Consider the following 17,908-nt stretch of genomic DNA (forward strand, 5'->3'; position numbering starts at 1 on the left):
GTGGCCACGTAATGTCACCAGACTGCGAACAATTTATTATCATGACACAAATATAAAATAATTTTGTTTTACCACAACAAATATTGTACTGACTGGACTATAAAAAAAGTACTTTTATTGGGCAAATATAAAAATAAAAAAATATTTAGTAATTAAGTACATTAATACCGTTTAATATTATACTAAGGCTTATTAATAGAAATCCGAGTAAAAAAATCGACCACCCTGGCAAAACTAACAAAATGTCCACCTTATTTTATTTAACAATCTGACAGATGGTAAAATAATTTAATTCTTAAATAATATTATTTGTGAATTCGCTACTTACACGTGAAATTCGCTACTTACAGGCGAAATGTAATCCCACCCTATTCACTTTTAATCCCAGCAGTATATTGACACTAACAAACGACACAACACGGCATAACTGAATTTAAATCAGCAGTTGCGTGCTAAGCGACGTCTACAGAGTAACTAATAGTCAAAACATAAAACTACTAATTCATGAGTAGTTTCGTCGGCTTCAGTTTGATGTGCGTACGCAGTTTCTGAACTATTATAATTCTATGCTAATACTTAAAGACGCTCAAGTTTTATACAGCTTACCCACAACATACCGCACACCGCATCTGAGGACATAAGTCTCCTTGGCGGTGCCCACATACACGGAAAATTTGCTCGTTGTCAAACGAGGAAAGCTGCCCGAAGGAGCTCTCTGAAATCTGGTAGCCTTAGCATCTTTGTGCTGAAAGAAAGTAATCCAGAAGTACATAATATGTACTTCATTGGATTGAGAAGAGAGGGAAGTTTTAAGCTCAAGTTTTATACACGTTATTATACACATTCTTATTTTTATTTTATATATTTTTATTTTACACACATTCTCATGTTGTCTACTTAATCTTGTTATTGTTCCACTTGTGTTTTACAAATTTACAGCTAAACGCTGAGAGTGCAAAGTTACAGGGAAAATTGCAGTTTGTAGCACTTTGGTAATCTGTAAAAGTTCCATTGTAAACTTAAGAACTCTTATTTTATTACAAAAGCACTCTTAAATATCCTATTAGGGGTAACATCAACATTTATAATGGACGTTAAACATATTTTTTTCAGATCTTTCCGACATTTTTTTTAACATTTGCTTTATTTCCATTTAAAGAGTGATTATTATTTATTCTTGAAGAAACATTTATTCTATCAAATGATTTAGATTATTCAAAATATTGTGAAGAAATCTTTACAATATTTTGAATAATCCCACTTCGCCTGTTTGTCTGAGAGAAATTTTCCAACCTCTATTACAACATAGACTATCTCTTCGCTCTGGTAACGAGAGAACTCTTTTAATACCCCTTCACCGCTTTAATTTTCTTGCCTCCTCTTTCACAGTAGTAACTACTTAATTGTGGAATAATCTACCTATTAATGTTAAACGCCCCTCTTTATTTACATTTCAAACAAAATTAAAATGTCACTATCTAAATGTTTGAGTTGTTCTTTTCTACTTCTTCTTTCCTTTCCATCACCCCTTCTCTCCTCTCATAGTAAAGTGTAAATTTTTAGTTAATCCTTGTTTGAAATTTTTGTGTAAGATTACAAGATTCTGCATACCTAGAACATGTCCATGTACTAGTAATTTTCTCAAAGCGAACGGTTTGGGTTGGTAGGAAGAAATTGCCTTTAGGCAATATGCCCGCCCTTATATGTATACTAATTGTATATGTAAATAAAGTGTTGAATAAATTAATAAATAAGAACTAAAAAAATGAAATAAATTTTTTATAAATAAACTTTTTTAGTTCTAAATTACGGAATCAAATTTTTTTGCATTATTTTTTAAAGCATTTATTAATTGAATCAAAACCTTTTCATTATTTTTTAAATAACTAAATGAATTTTTTTATAAAAATAGTATTATGGAAAATTATCAATAAAGCTTGATTAAAGTAATGTATTTTATAATAGAAATACCGAGGAACCACTTACGCAATAGGGAAATATCACTTTTTTTACAATTTTAAATTAACAAGGGTATATGAGATATTGTCAAGTAAAAAAAAAAATTTTACTACTTATAACTAGCATGAAAAATATTTTTAAATTTGTAAATTTGAATTCCCACGAAAACAGTCCATTGCATTAGCCACGCCCCTAATACGTCTTGATTCGTGTAAATTTTGAACTTTGTTTGTTACCGTTTAAATTTAAACAGATCGTCGTCACGAATCTTAATTTCACAATAATCAAGCCAAACACGTCGCGTTTTGTAGGGATCCATATTAATTTTTAGAGTACAATCAATTTTTTTAAATCTATTTCATATATTTTTATCGGTATTGTTATTTAATATGTGCAATTAGATATTTCCTTATTAGTGAAATTTGTTTTTCATCTCGTTGTATCTATTTCGAAAACTCGTCCAAAAAATGTGAAAAAGAAAAGGAACACGTAAAATTTTTCCAAGTTTAAAATAAGTATTCTTTTCATATAAAGACTTTTCTATCTGTTTTTTTATGACGTCACGTAACAGTATAGAAGTTGGAAAACTAGTGAAAGTTAAGACACTTTTTGTAAATATGTGTTAATACAAATGCAAATAGAATAAGGGACCAAACTTTCCAAATCTGTCCTTCTCAATCTTTGCGTAGCAACGTGACAAGACTCTAAGGAAGACAATAACTTATTTCACAAGCTGACACTACAATTTCTCACTTGATCACAAAAAATATTTTTATCATTAGTGATTTTTTGCACCGCAGCATGACAGACGGCCCAATTACAGTGGCGAATCTCAGCACAGAACACCCAGGATTGAGAAAAATCATATTTAATTTTGTATTCATACCGGAAATTGAAATCAGAACTTTCTGTGCATGAGTCAAGCATCTTAACCACTACACCACTGAGGCCACCGTGTTTCCTGATGTTTCCGTTAATTACAGCGTCAATATACACTGTACAATATTCCAATATACAGAACTAACATAACTAATCATTCAGTTGTTGCCTAGTTATAAATTATAAATTAAATAATTCAATTGGATTAATCTCACTCGCATAAATAAAGTTTTCAACTCCTCAACTTCACAAACATCAACCGATGAAAGAGTTTAAGGAGCATAGATGTTCGAATGTGGGCAGAATGGTGAATCAGTGTGTAAAGCGGCCACTTAAACCAGCCAATGACAGGTCATTTTATTTATTTAACTTTTTGTACTTAATGTTATTTGTACATAGGCGGGCTTATTGGCAAATGGAAATTTCTTCCAACCAGCCAATCAAATAATAGTTTTATTTTTATAATTCAAGTCACAGAACATATTCAATAAAAAAATAAATAAAAAGCGAAAGATCTATAAAAATAGAAATATACGTATTTGTTTATAAATTACCATAAATCGAAAATATTACTCAATGGGAAAAAGGTAAAGAGAGGAAAGAGGAAAAAGGAAAGGAGGAGAGATTAAGGAAGAGAAAGGAGATGTTTCTTCAGACGTGATTTAAACAGAGATCATAAGGCCCCGTAGATGCCTAGACTTCTACATTACCTTCTCTAAAATTTTCTTTATCTCTGTTGTAATATGTTTGTTTATGAAATGTTTATTCGCTTCATAATATTTCACAAAATGACTATTTAATACAACATATATATATATCAAAAACAAAATATATGAATATTGGGAAAAAAATAATACCCCAGGGTTACAAAATTAATATTGATAACATGAATATAAATTATGTGGACGAAATAAAGTATCTTGGGGTCTACTTGAATAGATATTTAAATTTTTAAAAACATACTCAATAATGTAACAAAAAAAATTCAAAAAAAAAGTCATTTATGGGAAGATTACGAAATGTAATAAATTTAAAAAGTAGTATTCTTATATATAAAACAATAATATGTCCACACATAAATTACTGTTTTTCCATTCTTTTTTTTTGTAATGAAGGAGAAATTCAAAATATACAAATTCTTCAAAATAAGGCAATAAGGATTATACTAAAAAAATATATATATTCTAATGTAGAAAGAAAGCACAAAGAAATTGGCTTGCTCACAGTAAAGCAACAAATTAAATATAATGTGGCAGTTTTTATACACAAAATAATTAAGGGGATGAATAAAATAAAAACGATAATAAAATTTAACTAACAATGTCATACATATGAAACAAGGGGTAAAAAAAAGATAAGATTACCAATGAGGAAAAAAACAGAATCTCAAAACTCATTGTACAAGGGATTGAAGCTATACAATGAGTTACCTGAAGAAATAAAAGAAATAGATAAAATTGAAATATTTAAAATTAATTTGAAAAAATATGTAATTGAGAAATTTTGATAAAAAAATTGTAATATTATTAAAAGTTTATATTAGTTCTTAAAATGTTATGAACTAACTTAATAAAGCATAAATAAATAAATAAATATACCTATCTGGGAACCTTATATTTTCCATTATGTTTAATATTTTTTTTAAATAACACAAAACATTCCATGTTAGCCAACAATATGTCCACTAAGGTTAGGTATACCGTGTTTTACATATATTTCAATTTTGAAAAAACTACTAAATATCAGGTCAAACGGAATATAATAAAACATGCATGCTGCAATAACTTTTAGGTTATACAAATTGTAACATCAGTTTATCAAGTATACATAATTAATTGTTATGTGTTGTACAACTCCGTAACGAAGGAGACATCATTGAAATGTTCAAAAATGTTTCGTTCTCTGAATCCAGGGTAATCATTAGAAAAGTTTATGAAGCTTTGATCCAATGAAACTTCCTTCGATTAAACAGGGTCACTGACACTAATCGATAAACTTTCTTCAAGATAGCATCGATATTATGTACAGAGTGGATGAGACTCCGCCAAATTCAATTTTTGAGCAGTTTGAATTTGCTGACGCGACGCTTAAATTTCGCATTGAAAACGTTGAAATATAGTAAATACATAACATTCAATCTTAACACCATTATTATGTATGAAAACAGAAATGAAAATAGATCGATCCAATAAATCATTGATAGTACAAAACATAACATATATAAAGTAATTTTTATTTTTTTTTCATTCTTTGTTCCGAATTCTTTTTTATTTTATTTAAGGGTTTGAATATAGAAGTCTAGGCAACCACAGGGCTTATGACCTGTCATTGGCTGGTTTAAGTGGCCACTTTACACACTGTGTGCCATTAACCATTCTCCATTCTGCCTGTATTGTTGTGGGTGAGATTCATTTGATCGAATTATTTCACCTACATACTGGGCAACCCCTGAAAATATTTTTCGATTGTTTTACTTTTTCTTGGACCAGGTGGATTCATAAACAATGTTTTGAATTTGTCCAAATTTTTGTAGACAGTGACTGGATGTTATGTTAATATTAATAGCTCCCCAGCGGGTTGAATCAATTGAAAAATATTTCCAGGCTTTGCCTAGTATGTAGGTGAAATAATTACATCAAATGAATGTCACTCGCAACAATAATAGTTTTAGCTCTTTAACTTCACAATCGTCAACAGATAGAAGACCCGAAGGAATGTAGATGTTCAAATAAAGGCAGAATGGTGAATGTTCATCATCATCATCAGTGGCGTTACAGCCCGTTGTGGGCCCTGCCTCCTCCAGAATTTGTCATCATTCGTCCCTGTATCCCGCGACTCTTCTCCAGTTTGTCAGGCCAATCGCTCTAACGTCACTTTCCATATTATCCAGCTATCTTAATTTTGGTCTGCCTTCCGGAGTGGTATAAAGCATCTTTTTGGGGTACGGTTATCATTCATTCTTTGCGCATGGCGCAACCATTGCAACATTGCACAATTCATCAAAATAAGAAGATTACAATAGTGAATGTTACACAGTGTGTAAAGTGGCCACTTAAACCAGTCAATGACAGGTCATAAGCCATGTTGATGTCTAGACTTATATATTCTCTTCTGCAAATGTTCTTCAGATCTGTTGTAATATATTAACACCGTTTTTAAATAAGGATTTGTACTTAACTCCATTATAATTGCTTTGAATTCAAAATTCGACAATTTGTTTTGTCTCCAAGACATCCAGCTCGCTGTTTTTCTTCCTTCTCGGTTCCATGTTTCCATTATGTTCTAAACTATACATTAAAGAATGCTGAGAATTTCGTTGATGGAGTTAGGTCTAATTTATACTGTTCGTTTGGGTAAAATGTATTTTATTTCATCTCTAAAGAGTTTAGATTAATTAACTTTACTAAAGGAATTTTCAACAATTCCCGAATTACTTTTCGAGGGACTCAACATATTTTCCTCCCCCGGGTTTTCTAACATTCCAGAAAATAATTGCGATGTTTCAGCCTTCCTCACAAATATTTATTTAACTAAGCGATGGTTGGTCTGAAGAAACAATAAAACAAGCAATCAAAAAAAAAATTTGGATCTCCATCGTCACGTCGCTTCAGTTTCAATGTTGCCTAGACTAAAACCCGGGACCTTACACAAGATAACCAAACAATGTTTCTAATAGATGGACCAAGTATTCAATAAATGTTATTAAATATTTGTATACAACCAATAACAGACTTTTCTATCGCATATACAAATATTTACTGACATTATTATTATAACTGTTCAAAAAACCGCTTTTTTCTAGACTTTGTGGTATAGTGGTCAGCGGATTTGCCTACCGTTCAAAATGTCTCAGTTCAATTCTCAACATGGTTAACATAAAATATTTATTTAACAGGGTGTTTTTACACAAGAATATTTCACAGTCCCAGGACTAGCACCTGAAGCGTAGATTGATAATCTTACATTCGTGTCACAAAAAAAAGATACGCTGATGTGTCCGATGCAGTGCCCTATGCACCATTAGGGTACGGAAAAGGAATGCTAATGTTGATTTTTTTTCAATTACTTTATTTTATCTGATACCGACCGGTTTCAGAACGTTTTCATTTCATTCAAAATGCTTAATTATGTTAAAGGTAAAATATTCCATAATAAAAATTAATATTACATATACATTACAAATTCCGAGAACATGGAAAAGAATATAGAAATCTAGGCACTGACAGGGCTCATGGCCAGTTATTGGCTGGCTTAAGTGACCGCACTACACACTGTGTAACATTCACTATTCTGCTTATGTCCGAATACCATACTTCCTAAATTCTTCCAACTGATGATTTTTGTGACAGAACATAAGTTAAAAAAGTATTTTCAGACTTGACCTAGTAGGTATCAAATATGATTTTATTTGTTTATTATGATTTACATACATACATATTTACATATATTGAAAAGAAGAGAAATTCAGAAGAAACAGTATTCACATGTATACAGTTTTTTTTTGCATTTGTAATTCACAATTTTTCGCCCAACTATACAATTGGCAATTCTAAGGCTAACAAATTGTGAATCTACTGGTTTGCAATGGAAAATAGTAATAATAAAGCCATTTAAAAAAACGCAAGTGAAATAATTTAATCCGATGAATTCCATCTGCGTCTATAAAGGTTTCAGCTCTTTAATGTACCAAAAATCAACAGCTAGAAGAATTACAATATTTGATTTTGTCCAAATGTTCGTAGACAAAAGACTGGATTTTACCCCCTCGGGAGTCATTTAGATAAAAAATTACAACAGGGATGGAGAATATCTTAAATAAATATGGATGTCTAGGCATTTACAGGGCGTATGATCTATCATTGGCTAGTTTTGAAAAATTGTTTTCAGGCGTTGCCTTGTATGTGAAATAATTCAGTCTGAGGAATCTTTTTACAAAAATAAAGGTTTCAGCTCTTTAACTTCACTAAAATTACAAATGGAAGAATTGAAGAAATAAAGATGTTTAAACATAGGCAAAATGGTGAATGTTACACTGTGTGTAAAGTGGCCACTTCAACCAGCCAATGACAGGTCATAAGCCCTGTAAATGCCTAGACATCCATATTTCCTTATTTAAGGTATTCTCCATCCCTGTTGTAATTTCTTAAGCTAGAAGAATTACTGAAGGATATCGTCGTAATTGTGGAACAGCAACGGATATAGGAAACGTGACATTGGCTTTCTTTTATAGTTGATCTTGAATAAGCTTTACTTGTATAGTGGAAAAATAAAGAATAGGAATTAGAAATACCATCCAGAATACCACTATGCCTTGGAATAACTTTATATCAGGTTTATAAGTAAGGCCCAATAGGTTTTGTAAAGGCTTAATACTTCATATGTTTTTTTTGTGTTACTGTGTGTTTTAGATTATTTGTGGGCTCTGTTACAGCCCGTTGTGGGCTCTGGCCTCCTCAAGAATTTGTCTCCATTCGTCCCTACACTCCGCGGCTCTCCTCCAGTTTGTCAGACCAATCGCTCTAATGTCACTTTCCACATTATCCAGCCATCTTAATTTTGGTCTGCCTTCCGGAGTGGCATAAATAATCTTTTTTGGGTGTAATTATCGTTCATTCTGTGCACATGGCCCAACCACTGTAATCTTCTTATTTTGATGAATTGTACAATGTTGGGTTCGCCATACAGTGCCTCTAATTTATTATTAAACCGTCCCCTCCACACTCCGTTTTGATTGACAGCACCAAATATCTTCCTTAAAATTTTTTTTGGAATACTAATACCATATTTTCATCTCTTTTGGTCATAACCAATGACAGATCTTAAGCCTTATAAATGCAAAAACCTCAGTAATCCCTTCTCCAAAATGTTGTCCATCTATGTTGTTATATGTTTATCTTAATAACTCTAGAGGGTGAAATCTAGTTGATTTTCTTTTTAGGGATTTTTACCGAAGAGCAATTATTGAGATGGGAACACTCATCCAAGGTAGCGGTTTTTTTTCACACACAGAACTGTATTCTTCATCAACCTGGGCACAGAATAAAATGCTTAAAATATTAGAAAATTTTTCTTTCTGTTTATTCTAGGTAAGCGGTCTACCGATTAGAAACGGAGACCAACATGCTGCTGAAATAGCCTCCATGTCTCTCCACCTGCTGTCTGCCGTGAAAAGGTTTAGGGTTCGACATCGTCCCTTGGAACAACTACGTCTGCGAATCGGCATACATTCTGGTACGTAACACATTTACTTCCGGTGTAGTAATTGTCGTAAATGGTAGTATTTAAGTCGAGAGATGGGTGTTTTAGTTACCGTTTCACAAATTAAACTGTTTTTTTTTAAACGGTTCTAAATAACAGTTTAGAGCACAGCGGGCCGAAAACAACTGTTTCTTTTATCACTTCTAATTAAGTCCGTGTTTTTTACTGTAGATCGTAATCGATCATTTTCTTACTTATTTTTGTGTTGGCAACAAACAAACTCGTGACCGAAGACGTCAGCGCACATGACGTCTAAAAAAAATATTAATTTACTAAATTACGATTTAAAATTAAACTGTAAAAAGGATAAAAATTTAAAATATTATAAGGTAGTATTTTTTAAGAGCACAAATGAAATCTGATTCAAAAAAAAATGTCTAGCAACCTCCAATATAAAGAATATAAACATAAACACATATTTATTTGTTTTATTTATTTATTAATTCTTTCATTATTTATTACATTATTCTTTTGTTTATTTGGCAACGAAAATTTAAAGTCGTGCATTTTTTTACTTAAAAAAAATTTTAAATACCATGCATTCGAAACACTTTATTTCTCAAATATTTGACTTCTTTATTGACAAATATTTACTTATCATGAATTTCTAAAATACTTATTAATTTCAGTGCTATTTTTCCCTAGAACTATATTATGTATCTTTTATGTTCAAAGCAACAAACTTGTTGTCGAACATTAAAATTAATGTTGGTAAATATTAGTATATAACCACTCACCGACTTTTTATGTCTACCGGTTTCGAGACGTACCCATCTCTTCGTCAGGACACACCCTACACCAACATGCCAATACTAAATTATACTATCACCTTTACCGTCGCCGTATTGTATATATTATTTACGTAAAAATACACAAATTACATGCAGAGATAAACGGGATGCCATGGTGGTGTTTGCGTCTTCTTTAACTATGCATGTAATTTATGTATTTTTTCGTAAATACTATGAGCCTTACTTATAAACCTGGTATAAAGATACGCCTAGGCATAGTAGTAGAATATGAATGGGAATACCATTCTTATTGTACCACGGTAATAAGGATGATATTCCCATCCGTATTCTACCACTTAAAATACTTTTAGCGGTTCTGAAAATTAGGGTTAAAACATTTTTTTCGAATAGGGAAATATCACATATTACTAATACCGATAAAAATATATGAAATGGGTTGAGAAATATTTATTGTATTTTCAAAATTCTGAAAAAATGTTTTCATACATAACTTTTGAAACCAACTTATTAAAAATATGTCCCTACAAAAACGCGATATGTTTGGCCTTGGTAATTGTGACGCCAAGTTTAATTTTAATTTAAATGGTCACAAAAGTGTTCAACATTTACACGAATCGTGACGTGACGCGTGGCCAATGCAATGGACTGTTTTCGTTGGAATCCAAAATTATAAACTAAAAAATATTTTTTATGCAACTAATAAGTAGGTAGCAAAAAACTTTTTATTTACTCGACAGTACTTCATAGACCCATATTAGTCTAATTATTTACTCGACAGTACTTCATAGACCCATATTAGTTTAATTATTTACTCGACAGTACTTCATAGACCCATATTAGTTTAATTATTTACTCGACAGTACTTCATAGACCCATATTAGTTTAATTATTTACTCGACAGTACTTCATAGACCCATATTAGTTTAATTATTTTTAAGTGATATTTCTCTGCAAACGAACGCGGATAGGAATGTTTTTAAAATATAAAACATTAAAACAAACGAATTAATAAATGAACCCTGATTTACATATTATTTAACCAATAGCGAAACTCGTTTAGTAAAAGTAAAATATTTTATTCCCCAATTTTCTTTTTCCATAACACAAAGTCTCTCATGAAGGTTTGTAGCCTGGGCTAGAGCTTTTTTTAATTTATTCACTATAAATAAAAAATAACACTGTTTCTTAACGCATTTTCAACCAATCATGCATATAGCTATTTTTTTTTTTTTTTTTGTTTATTTTTCCATACTGTTACATATTATGCATGTATTAAATTACATATTTTATACATTATATTTATTTAAGATTAGAAGAGAAAAATAGAAAAAATACATATTCTAAAAATAAACATAGCCTTAAATTTGGAAAAAATGCCCACAAAGACTTAAACGTCTGAGCGTGGGCCATTCCTTTTTTATTGTTTTTGGTGAATTTTTTGGTATACAAACACAAATATGACAATGCCATTAAAAATCATACAGAAATAACAGGAAAATGACATAAACAATGTAATTAAGATATCAAAGTTTAGAATATGCTGTTGTACGACTCTTTCACAATAGGTGTATATCTGTATTTTCCATGCTGATCCAAGTCCTCAAAGCCGCTTTAAACTTTGGAAGGGATTCTATATTTTGTATTTCCTTGGGTAGGAGATTAAAAGATCTTGGACCAACATGGAAAGAGTGTCTCTGTGCGAACTTAGTTCTGCATCCTGGAACCGACAGTACACTTTCTGATCTGCTACTAGTCCTATTTAAATTATTGCCAAACAATTCCCTATTTTTGTGTACATATTTTAAGCATTGTAATAAATATAACTTTTTTACTTTTATTATTGTTATTGTTAAATACTTCTTTTTATTTTTCATTTTAACCTTTTCTTTTCTTTATTTTTTATTTTATTTACATATTTTAGTTCTTAATTTTAGTAGGTAGGTACTTTGAAATTATTCTTTTTTATACATATGAATTTAAATTTTTGATTTATTAATGTTTTACATTTTTTATCTTGTTTCAGTTGCATTTATGAGCACCCACTTTTTGAAAAACCGCTACATACTCAAAGTTTATATGGATGCCTTGTGCGGCCCTGACATATTGCCCATAATCAACTGTCATTATCAACAGTAAAGATTAATTCACAAATTTATCTCCTAAATTAAAAAAAAATAGTATCTGAAATAAATATGTTGATATTAACAAAGTTTTTAAGCAACATAATACACGTGTCGGGATAATAAATTCCAAAAATCAATGTTAATCATGGGAAAATATTCGAAATCAATTACCTGTGAAAACTGACTCTTTTAACACCTTTGACGCTCCTACTGCAGCAACCAAACATACTACAATTCACCAAAGTCGATTTTTATTTATTATAACTTTAATATCCAAGTTGTTTACAAATCGGGCCAAGCACAGCTACAAAAGCATCCGATCAAACCGTTCTGTTTATGTTGTCAAATAAAACAAAATGGCCACCAATTGGTTGCTAATCAACAAACCAACATCGCTTGCGTTCTATGAAACGTAGTGATAGAGCTTCTCTCTAAGTTACGCATTATAACTCTGAGGTTACAACCCTAATGAAAACCTTACATTGTTTAGGTAGCCGCACGTTTTTACGCAAAATACCACTTTAATGGAATTAATAAATGATTTATTACCCTTCTATAGGACCCGTGTGTGCTGGAGTGGTGGGATTAAAAATGCCAAGATATTGCCTGTTTGGAGATACCGTCAATACGGCCAGCAGAATGGAATCCACGGGGTCCCGTGAGTATAAACATTAGTGACGTTCATAATCGGTAGACCAAAATTATCGAATAATTCGAATTAATATAATAGCTTACTTACTATTATAATAATTTCATTGGGAGTACCACAAGGATCGGTTCTCGGACCGGTTTTGTTTATTATATACATAAATGATATTGTCGAAACATTAAAATATTCAAAAATAAGACTCTTTGCAGACGATGCCTTAATATATATATCGGGAGAAAATTATAAAACAATTATGGACAGACTAAATCATGATCTTAAAAGTGTATCACTGTGGCTAAAAATTAATAAATTAAAATTAAATATTAACAAAACTAAATATATGAATATAGGAAACAAAAGAATAGAAATTACACCATCAATTGTAATAGAAAATGAAAAACTTAATGAAGTCACTGAAATTAAATATTTAGGTGTAATGTTGGATTCAAAACTTACATTTCACCAAAACGCTAAGATGGTTATAAATAAGATTGCAAAAAAAATATCAATTTTGGGAAGGATCAGAAGATTTATTGATAAGGACTCCTGCAAAACTATTTACAAAGCAATTATTGAACCACACGTTAACTACTGTAGTAGCATTTTATTTTTATCAAACAAAGAAAACATAGATAAACTAACTGTATTACAAAATAAAGCCTTTAGAATCATTTTGAAAAAAAACAGATATACGAGGGTAAAGTCGATGGTAAATGAAATGAAATTATTAACATATAAACAAAGAATATTTTACAATACAATGATATTTGTTCGTAAAATTATAAACTCTAATAAAAAAACAGAATTTTGGAAAAAAATTGATCGGAACCAGCATGAACACGATCACAATACTAGAGAAAAGAACAAAATTAGACTTCCATTTAGGAAAAAGGCAAAGTCACAAAATTCAATTTTATTTAAAGCAATTAAAAAGTATTACGAAATGGAAAAAAATATTTATGAAGAAAAAAACATATCAAAATTTAAAATAATGGTCAAGACATATGTGATAAACAATGTATAAATTAAATATATTTTCAATGTTATTATTAGAACACACATAACAATATGTATGATATGTGTGCCCTACTTTAAGATTTAAATAATAAAAAAAAAATAACTTTAAAATTTTAGGTAGGTTAATATGTTGCCCGATATATGCAATTGAATGTTTAAAACTTAAATAATACGTTAAAAATTGGTGGTATATATATAAGTAACAGTGTAAATTTATTTACTCATAAATGCCCTTGGCGACATATAACTATGATTAACACAAATAGTAAAAATAAACGCAAGAGCAAAAATTTATTTTTTATAGCAGATTTTAAAGGCATCCGAATTATACCACTATACTTAGGCGTAACTTTACGCCTATTTAATGAGTAAGGCCCACTTAGGGGTAAAATAGGGGAATATCACATACTACAAATGTTTAAATACCGATAAAAAATATATTAAATGGATTTAGAATAATTAATCGTATTTTCAAAATCATTGTAGAAATTGTGGAGAAATGTTTCCAAACATATATTTTCTTTTAATTAATACAAATACGTTGCAAGAAAAATTTGACGTGTTTGGCCTTGGTTGTTGTGATATCAAGATTCTTGATAATGTTCGAAACAAATTTCAATGGCCAGGAAAAAATAAACATGAATCTTGACGTATAAGGGGCGTGGCCGAACGTCATGTTGTGTTTTAAAATGCTTCATTTCACTTTTTTTCTCCATTAAAACATTTTCCCACTTTATCGACGGGACGGCATTTTACGATTTAAAATATATATTTTTAATTGGACATAAACTTTTTTCTTTTGTAAATGTCTGCCTTTAATCATTATCAAACACTTATCAGCCACCGATGGTGCATAGGATACTGCATTGTTGAATCAAATGCAGCGTACCGTATTTTTACTAATACTGTACCGACTTTACACACTATGTAACATTTACCTTTCTGCCTATGTTCAAACATCTGCCTTTTCTCAACTCTTCCATCTGTTAAATTTTGTGAAGTAAAAGTGCTTAAACCTTTATGCCACTGCATGACATAACCAATACAATTTTAAATATCATAAACTTTTCTACTCACACAAATTTAAAACACACATTTGGTCATGATATTCACAATTACAATACACGTTACTCAGGGAATCTTCAAGTTCGGCAGTAGGTCTTTGGAAAATATTGGCCATTTTGAATATAATAAACTGCCCGATGAGCTAAAACACGAAAAATTGAATAAAAAATCCAGAAGTGTCACAATCAAAAAATATTTCTTAAATCTTTTTGATTGTGATAATTATTAATTTTATTTATATAGATGGTGTAAAATATTGTTTTGTTTTTATGTTTCTTATACCATAATGTTTTCTTACTATTTCGGATGTATTAACTATGTATAATATTATGTATTGTCAAAAAATGTTTTTTATGTACGGCCCCAAATAAGTTTCTTTAATAACTCCTGGAAGTATATTATGTACTTTTTGTATTATATGTTTTATTAATAATAAAAAATAAAATAAAATAATTTAAAAAATCGTGTGGTTGAGATTCATCCGGCTGAACCATTTCACATTTTTTCAATTTTTATATTTCTTCTTGTTTTTCCAATGACAGGTTTTAATCTCTCTAAATGCCTAGACTTCCATATTACTTTCTAAAAAATGTTATCCCTCTCTGTCGCAATAAATTTGAATACTTTAGATTAGTTTGTTTGGGGATTTGTCTCAAAAAAATTATACCTGTTACATTTTTCAAAGAAAATCTCGACTGTCATAAAGAAAATATTTGAAATATGACTAAGAATATGTGAATATGTCTATAAATGGTCGCATTCAAAGAAATGTTAATATGCATTAGCAATTTAGATTTTTTTTTTTTAATTCATGTGCTTGATATTTATTTGTTTACTTTAAAGAAACAAACAGTCGACAATGATATAGTAACATAAAAAAAAACACAGTTTAAAGACAGACCAGCAAAGTTTCTAAATAAGAATCATACATATTATTAAATTGTGTTACAACAAAAGGGTGTGTTTATGTGCATTTGTATGAGAGTAAGTGTAGATGTGTGTTTTTGTGTATTAGTGTAGGAGTAAGTGTTCAGGCGTGTGTAAGTGTGAACATCATTAAATAGTAAGTGGGGTCATATCGCAGCCAGAAAGAATGAGTCTTTATTTATTTTTAAATAAATTAAGGGGCATGTAAAATATACCTATAGAAGAAAAAAAAGCAGTATAGTTAGAGCAAGAACGATAGAGGAAATAGTGTTGTGCATAGTTAGTGCTACAGACTGGAAGATGGAACAAATACTTATTTCTTGTCAAGCGAAAGGGGACATCGAGATTAATTTTAGAGAGTAGGTTAAAAAGGTCTACTTTATTATTTTATAATTTATTTAAACAGCATAATTCAGATACAATGCGTCTATTTTCAACGATAAAAAATCCATTTTGTTTGCCAGATTGGCTGTAAGTACTAAGCGTTTTTTCATTTAAATTATTTATTGACAATCCTTGATGGAATTCCATTGTAATGATGTAATAACTTATATTTACATATAAGTTATTAATTTTAAAAATACTTGGTACACTTCCACTTATTTATTTTGACCAATTAGCGCTTTCACCCTCTAATGGGCATCTTCAGACTGGTGAATATTATACAGTGTATGTATAATTTATACAAAACTAAATATTATCTTAGTGTAGGTACATTTAAAAATATGTTGAAAAAAATACAATACGCAATATTGCAATGGAACAGAGTGAGACAAATGATCGAAACATGTGTTGGCGGTGTACTTTAAGAGGATATTCTATGTTATGAAAAATATTTATTGTTTTATTACAATGTACGGGGTCTAACTAAGGGGGCTAATAAGGGTGAGTTTTTAAATTCTATCTGCTGATTTATTAAAATTCTATCGCTATCTGAAGATTTCCATTAGAGGGTGAAAGCGCTAATTGGTCAAAATAAATAAGTGGAAGTGTACCAAGTATTTTTTAAATTAATAACTTATATCTAAATATAAGTTATTACATCATTACTAAGCGTTTTATTGTTTTTATAATCTAGGTATTTTAAAAATTTTCGTTGAACATTTTCAATCCTTTCTATGTTTGTTATATATTATGGGCTCCACATATGTAATAAGTAATGATTAGCTTAGTACTTCTATTATTATACTTTAAATTTTACACACATTACTGTATTCTTTATACAACCGAACACTGAGAATGGTAACACTCCCTAATACATTTGTTTTATCTAAATGAATTACATTCTTGAACCAGCTCTGAAGATTCACTGCAGCCAGGACTGCAAGGTGCTCCTGGATCGTCTCGGTGGGTACCAGTGCACCGAGAGGGGGATGGTGGCGATGAAGGGAAAGCATGATCAGCTTACTTACTGGCTCCTGGGGGCTGAAGGAGGACGATCTCCGAGGCAGCCCCCTAGATCATCCCTCAAGAATAAACACCTTTCCAAAAGTCCACTTCTTAGGCGAGTACTATCACATCTTGCTTCATTATTTATTCTTAATTATTTAAAAACGCAGTGTCCGGATTGACAAACATTATTAGATGTCATTGAATAGAATCTAAAAATTATCAAGGGGGAAAAAACTTTGATTCATTTATGCGTTCACTTATTTTTGAGAAGTTTTAAAAAATTGATAAACATTAATATTATTTCCGAATTACAGGCCAGGGTTGCTAAACTGCAGCTTTTTAAATTGTCAAGCCCGTATTACCGACAGCAAATATTACATATTATAATACGCGAATTTTCGTACATATAATTATATATTTTTTCAGATCATTGCGTCGTTGCCAGTCTAACTAGGCTCAGTAGACCGACGCGTATTTTCTTTTAAAAAATAATTCTAGATAAACCATAAAAATATATATCTATGGCAGCTACGTAAACTGTCGTATGTTGAAAACATCAACTTTTCAGGAAAGCTGTTTTTTTTTTATTATACTTATGAAAATTGAAAATAACGTCAACACTCTTTCAGTATTCGGCATTACATTGTTTTAAGTATCCTCATCGGTTCAAAAGACCGTATATAGTACTTACGGTTGTTTACTTAGAATCTGCATTTATTCAAATGACTGTATGTTCGACATATTAGTCTATTTTTTAAACAAATTTAATGACCGTACGTGTAACCTGCCACATATTTATTTATTTATTTATTTAATAGTATAATTATACATTTTTACAATTTAAAAAAAATTCACTTGTTATATTTTTACTAAAATTAAAATCCCAC

At 30.4% G+C, this 17,908-nt stretch overlaps 1 protein-coding gene across 1 annotated transcript in view; it reads left to right on the plus strand.

Moving 5' to 3' along the window:
• Window positions 1–17,475, plus strand: part of LOC148276779 (atrial natriuretic peptide receptor 1-like) — a gene marked incomplete at its 5' end in the record, with an annotated part of 33,097 nt that extends 15,622 nt beyond the window's left edge. The window contains 4 exons of the mRNA XM_088233757.1: window positions 8,925–9,069; window positions 12,531–12,629; window positions 16,926–17,133; window positions 17,448–17,475. Of these exons, the coding sequence (XP_088089883.1) occupies window positions 8,925–9,069; window positions 12,531–12,629; window positions 16,926–17,133; window positions 17,448–17,475 (480 nt within the window). The remainder of the gene's footprint in view (window positions 1–8,924; window positions 9,070–12,530; window positions 12,630–16,925; window positions 17,134–17,447) is intronic.
• Window positions 17,476–17,908: the final 433 nt, after the last annotated feature.

Source organism: Micrasema longulum, unplaced genomic scaffold (genome assembly GCF_059751315.1).
Source record: "Micrasema longulum isolate JH-2025_06_02 unplaced genomic scaffold, ASM5975131v1 h1tg001147l, whole genome shotgun sequence".
Taxonomy (NCBI): domain Eukaryota; kingdom Metazoa; phylum Arthropoda; class Insecta; order Trichoptera; family Brachycentridae; genus Micrasema; species Micrasema longulum.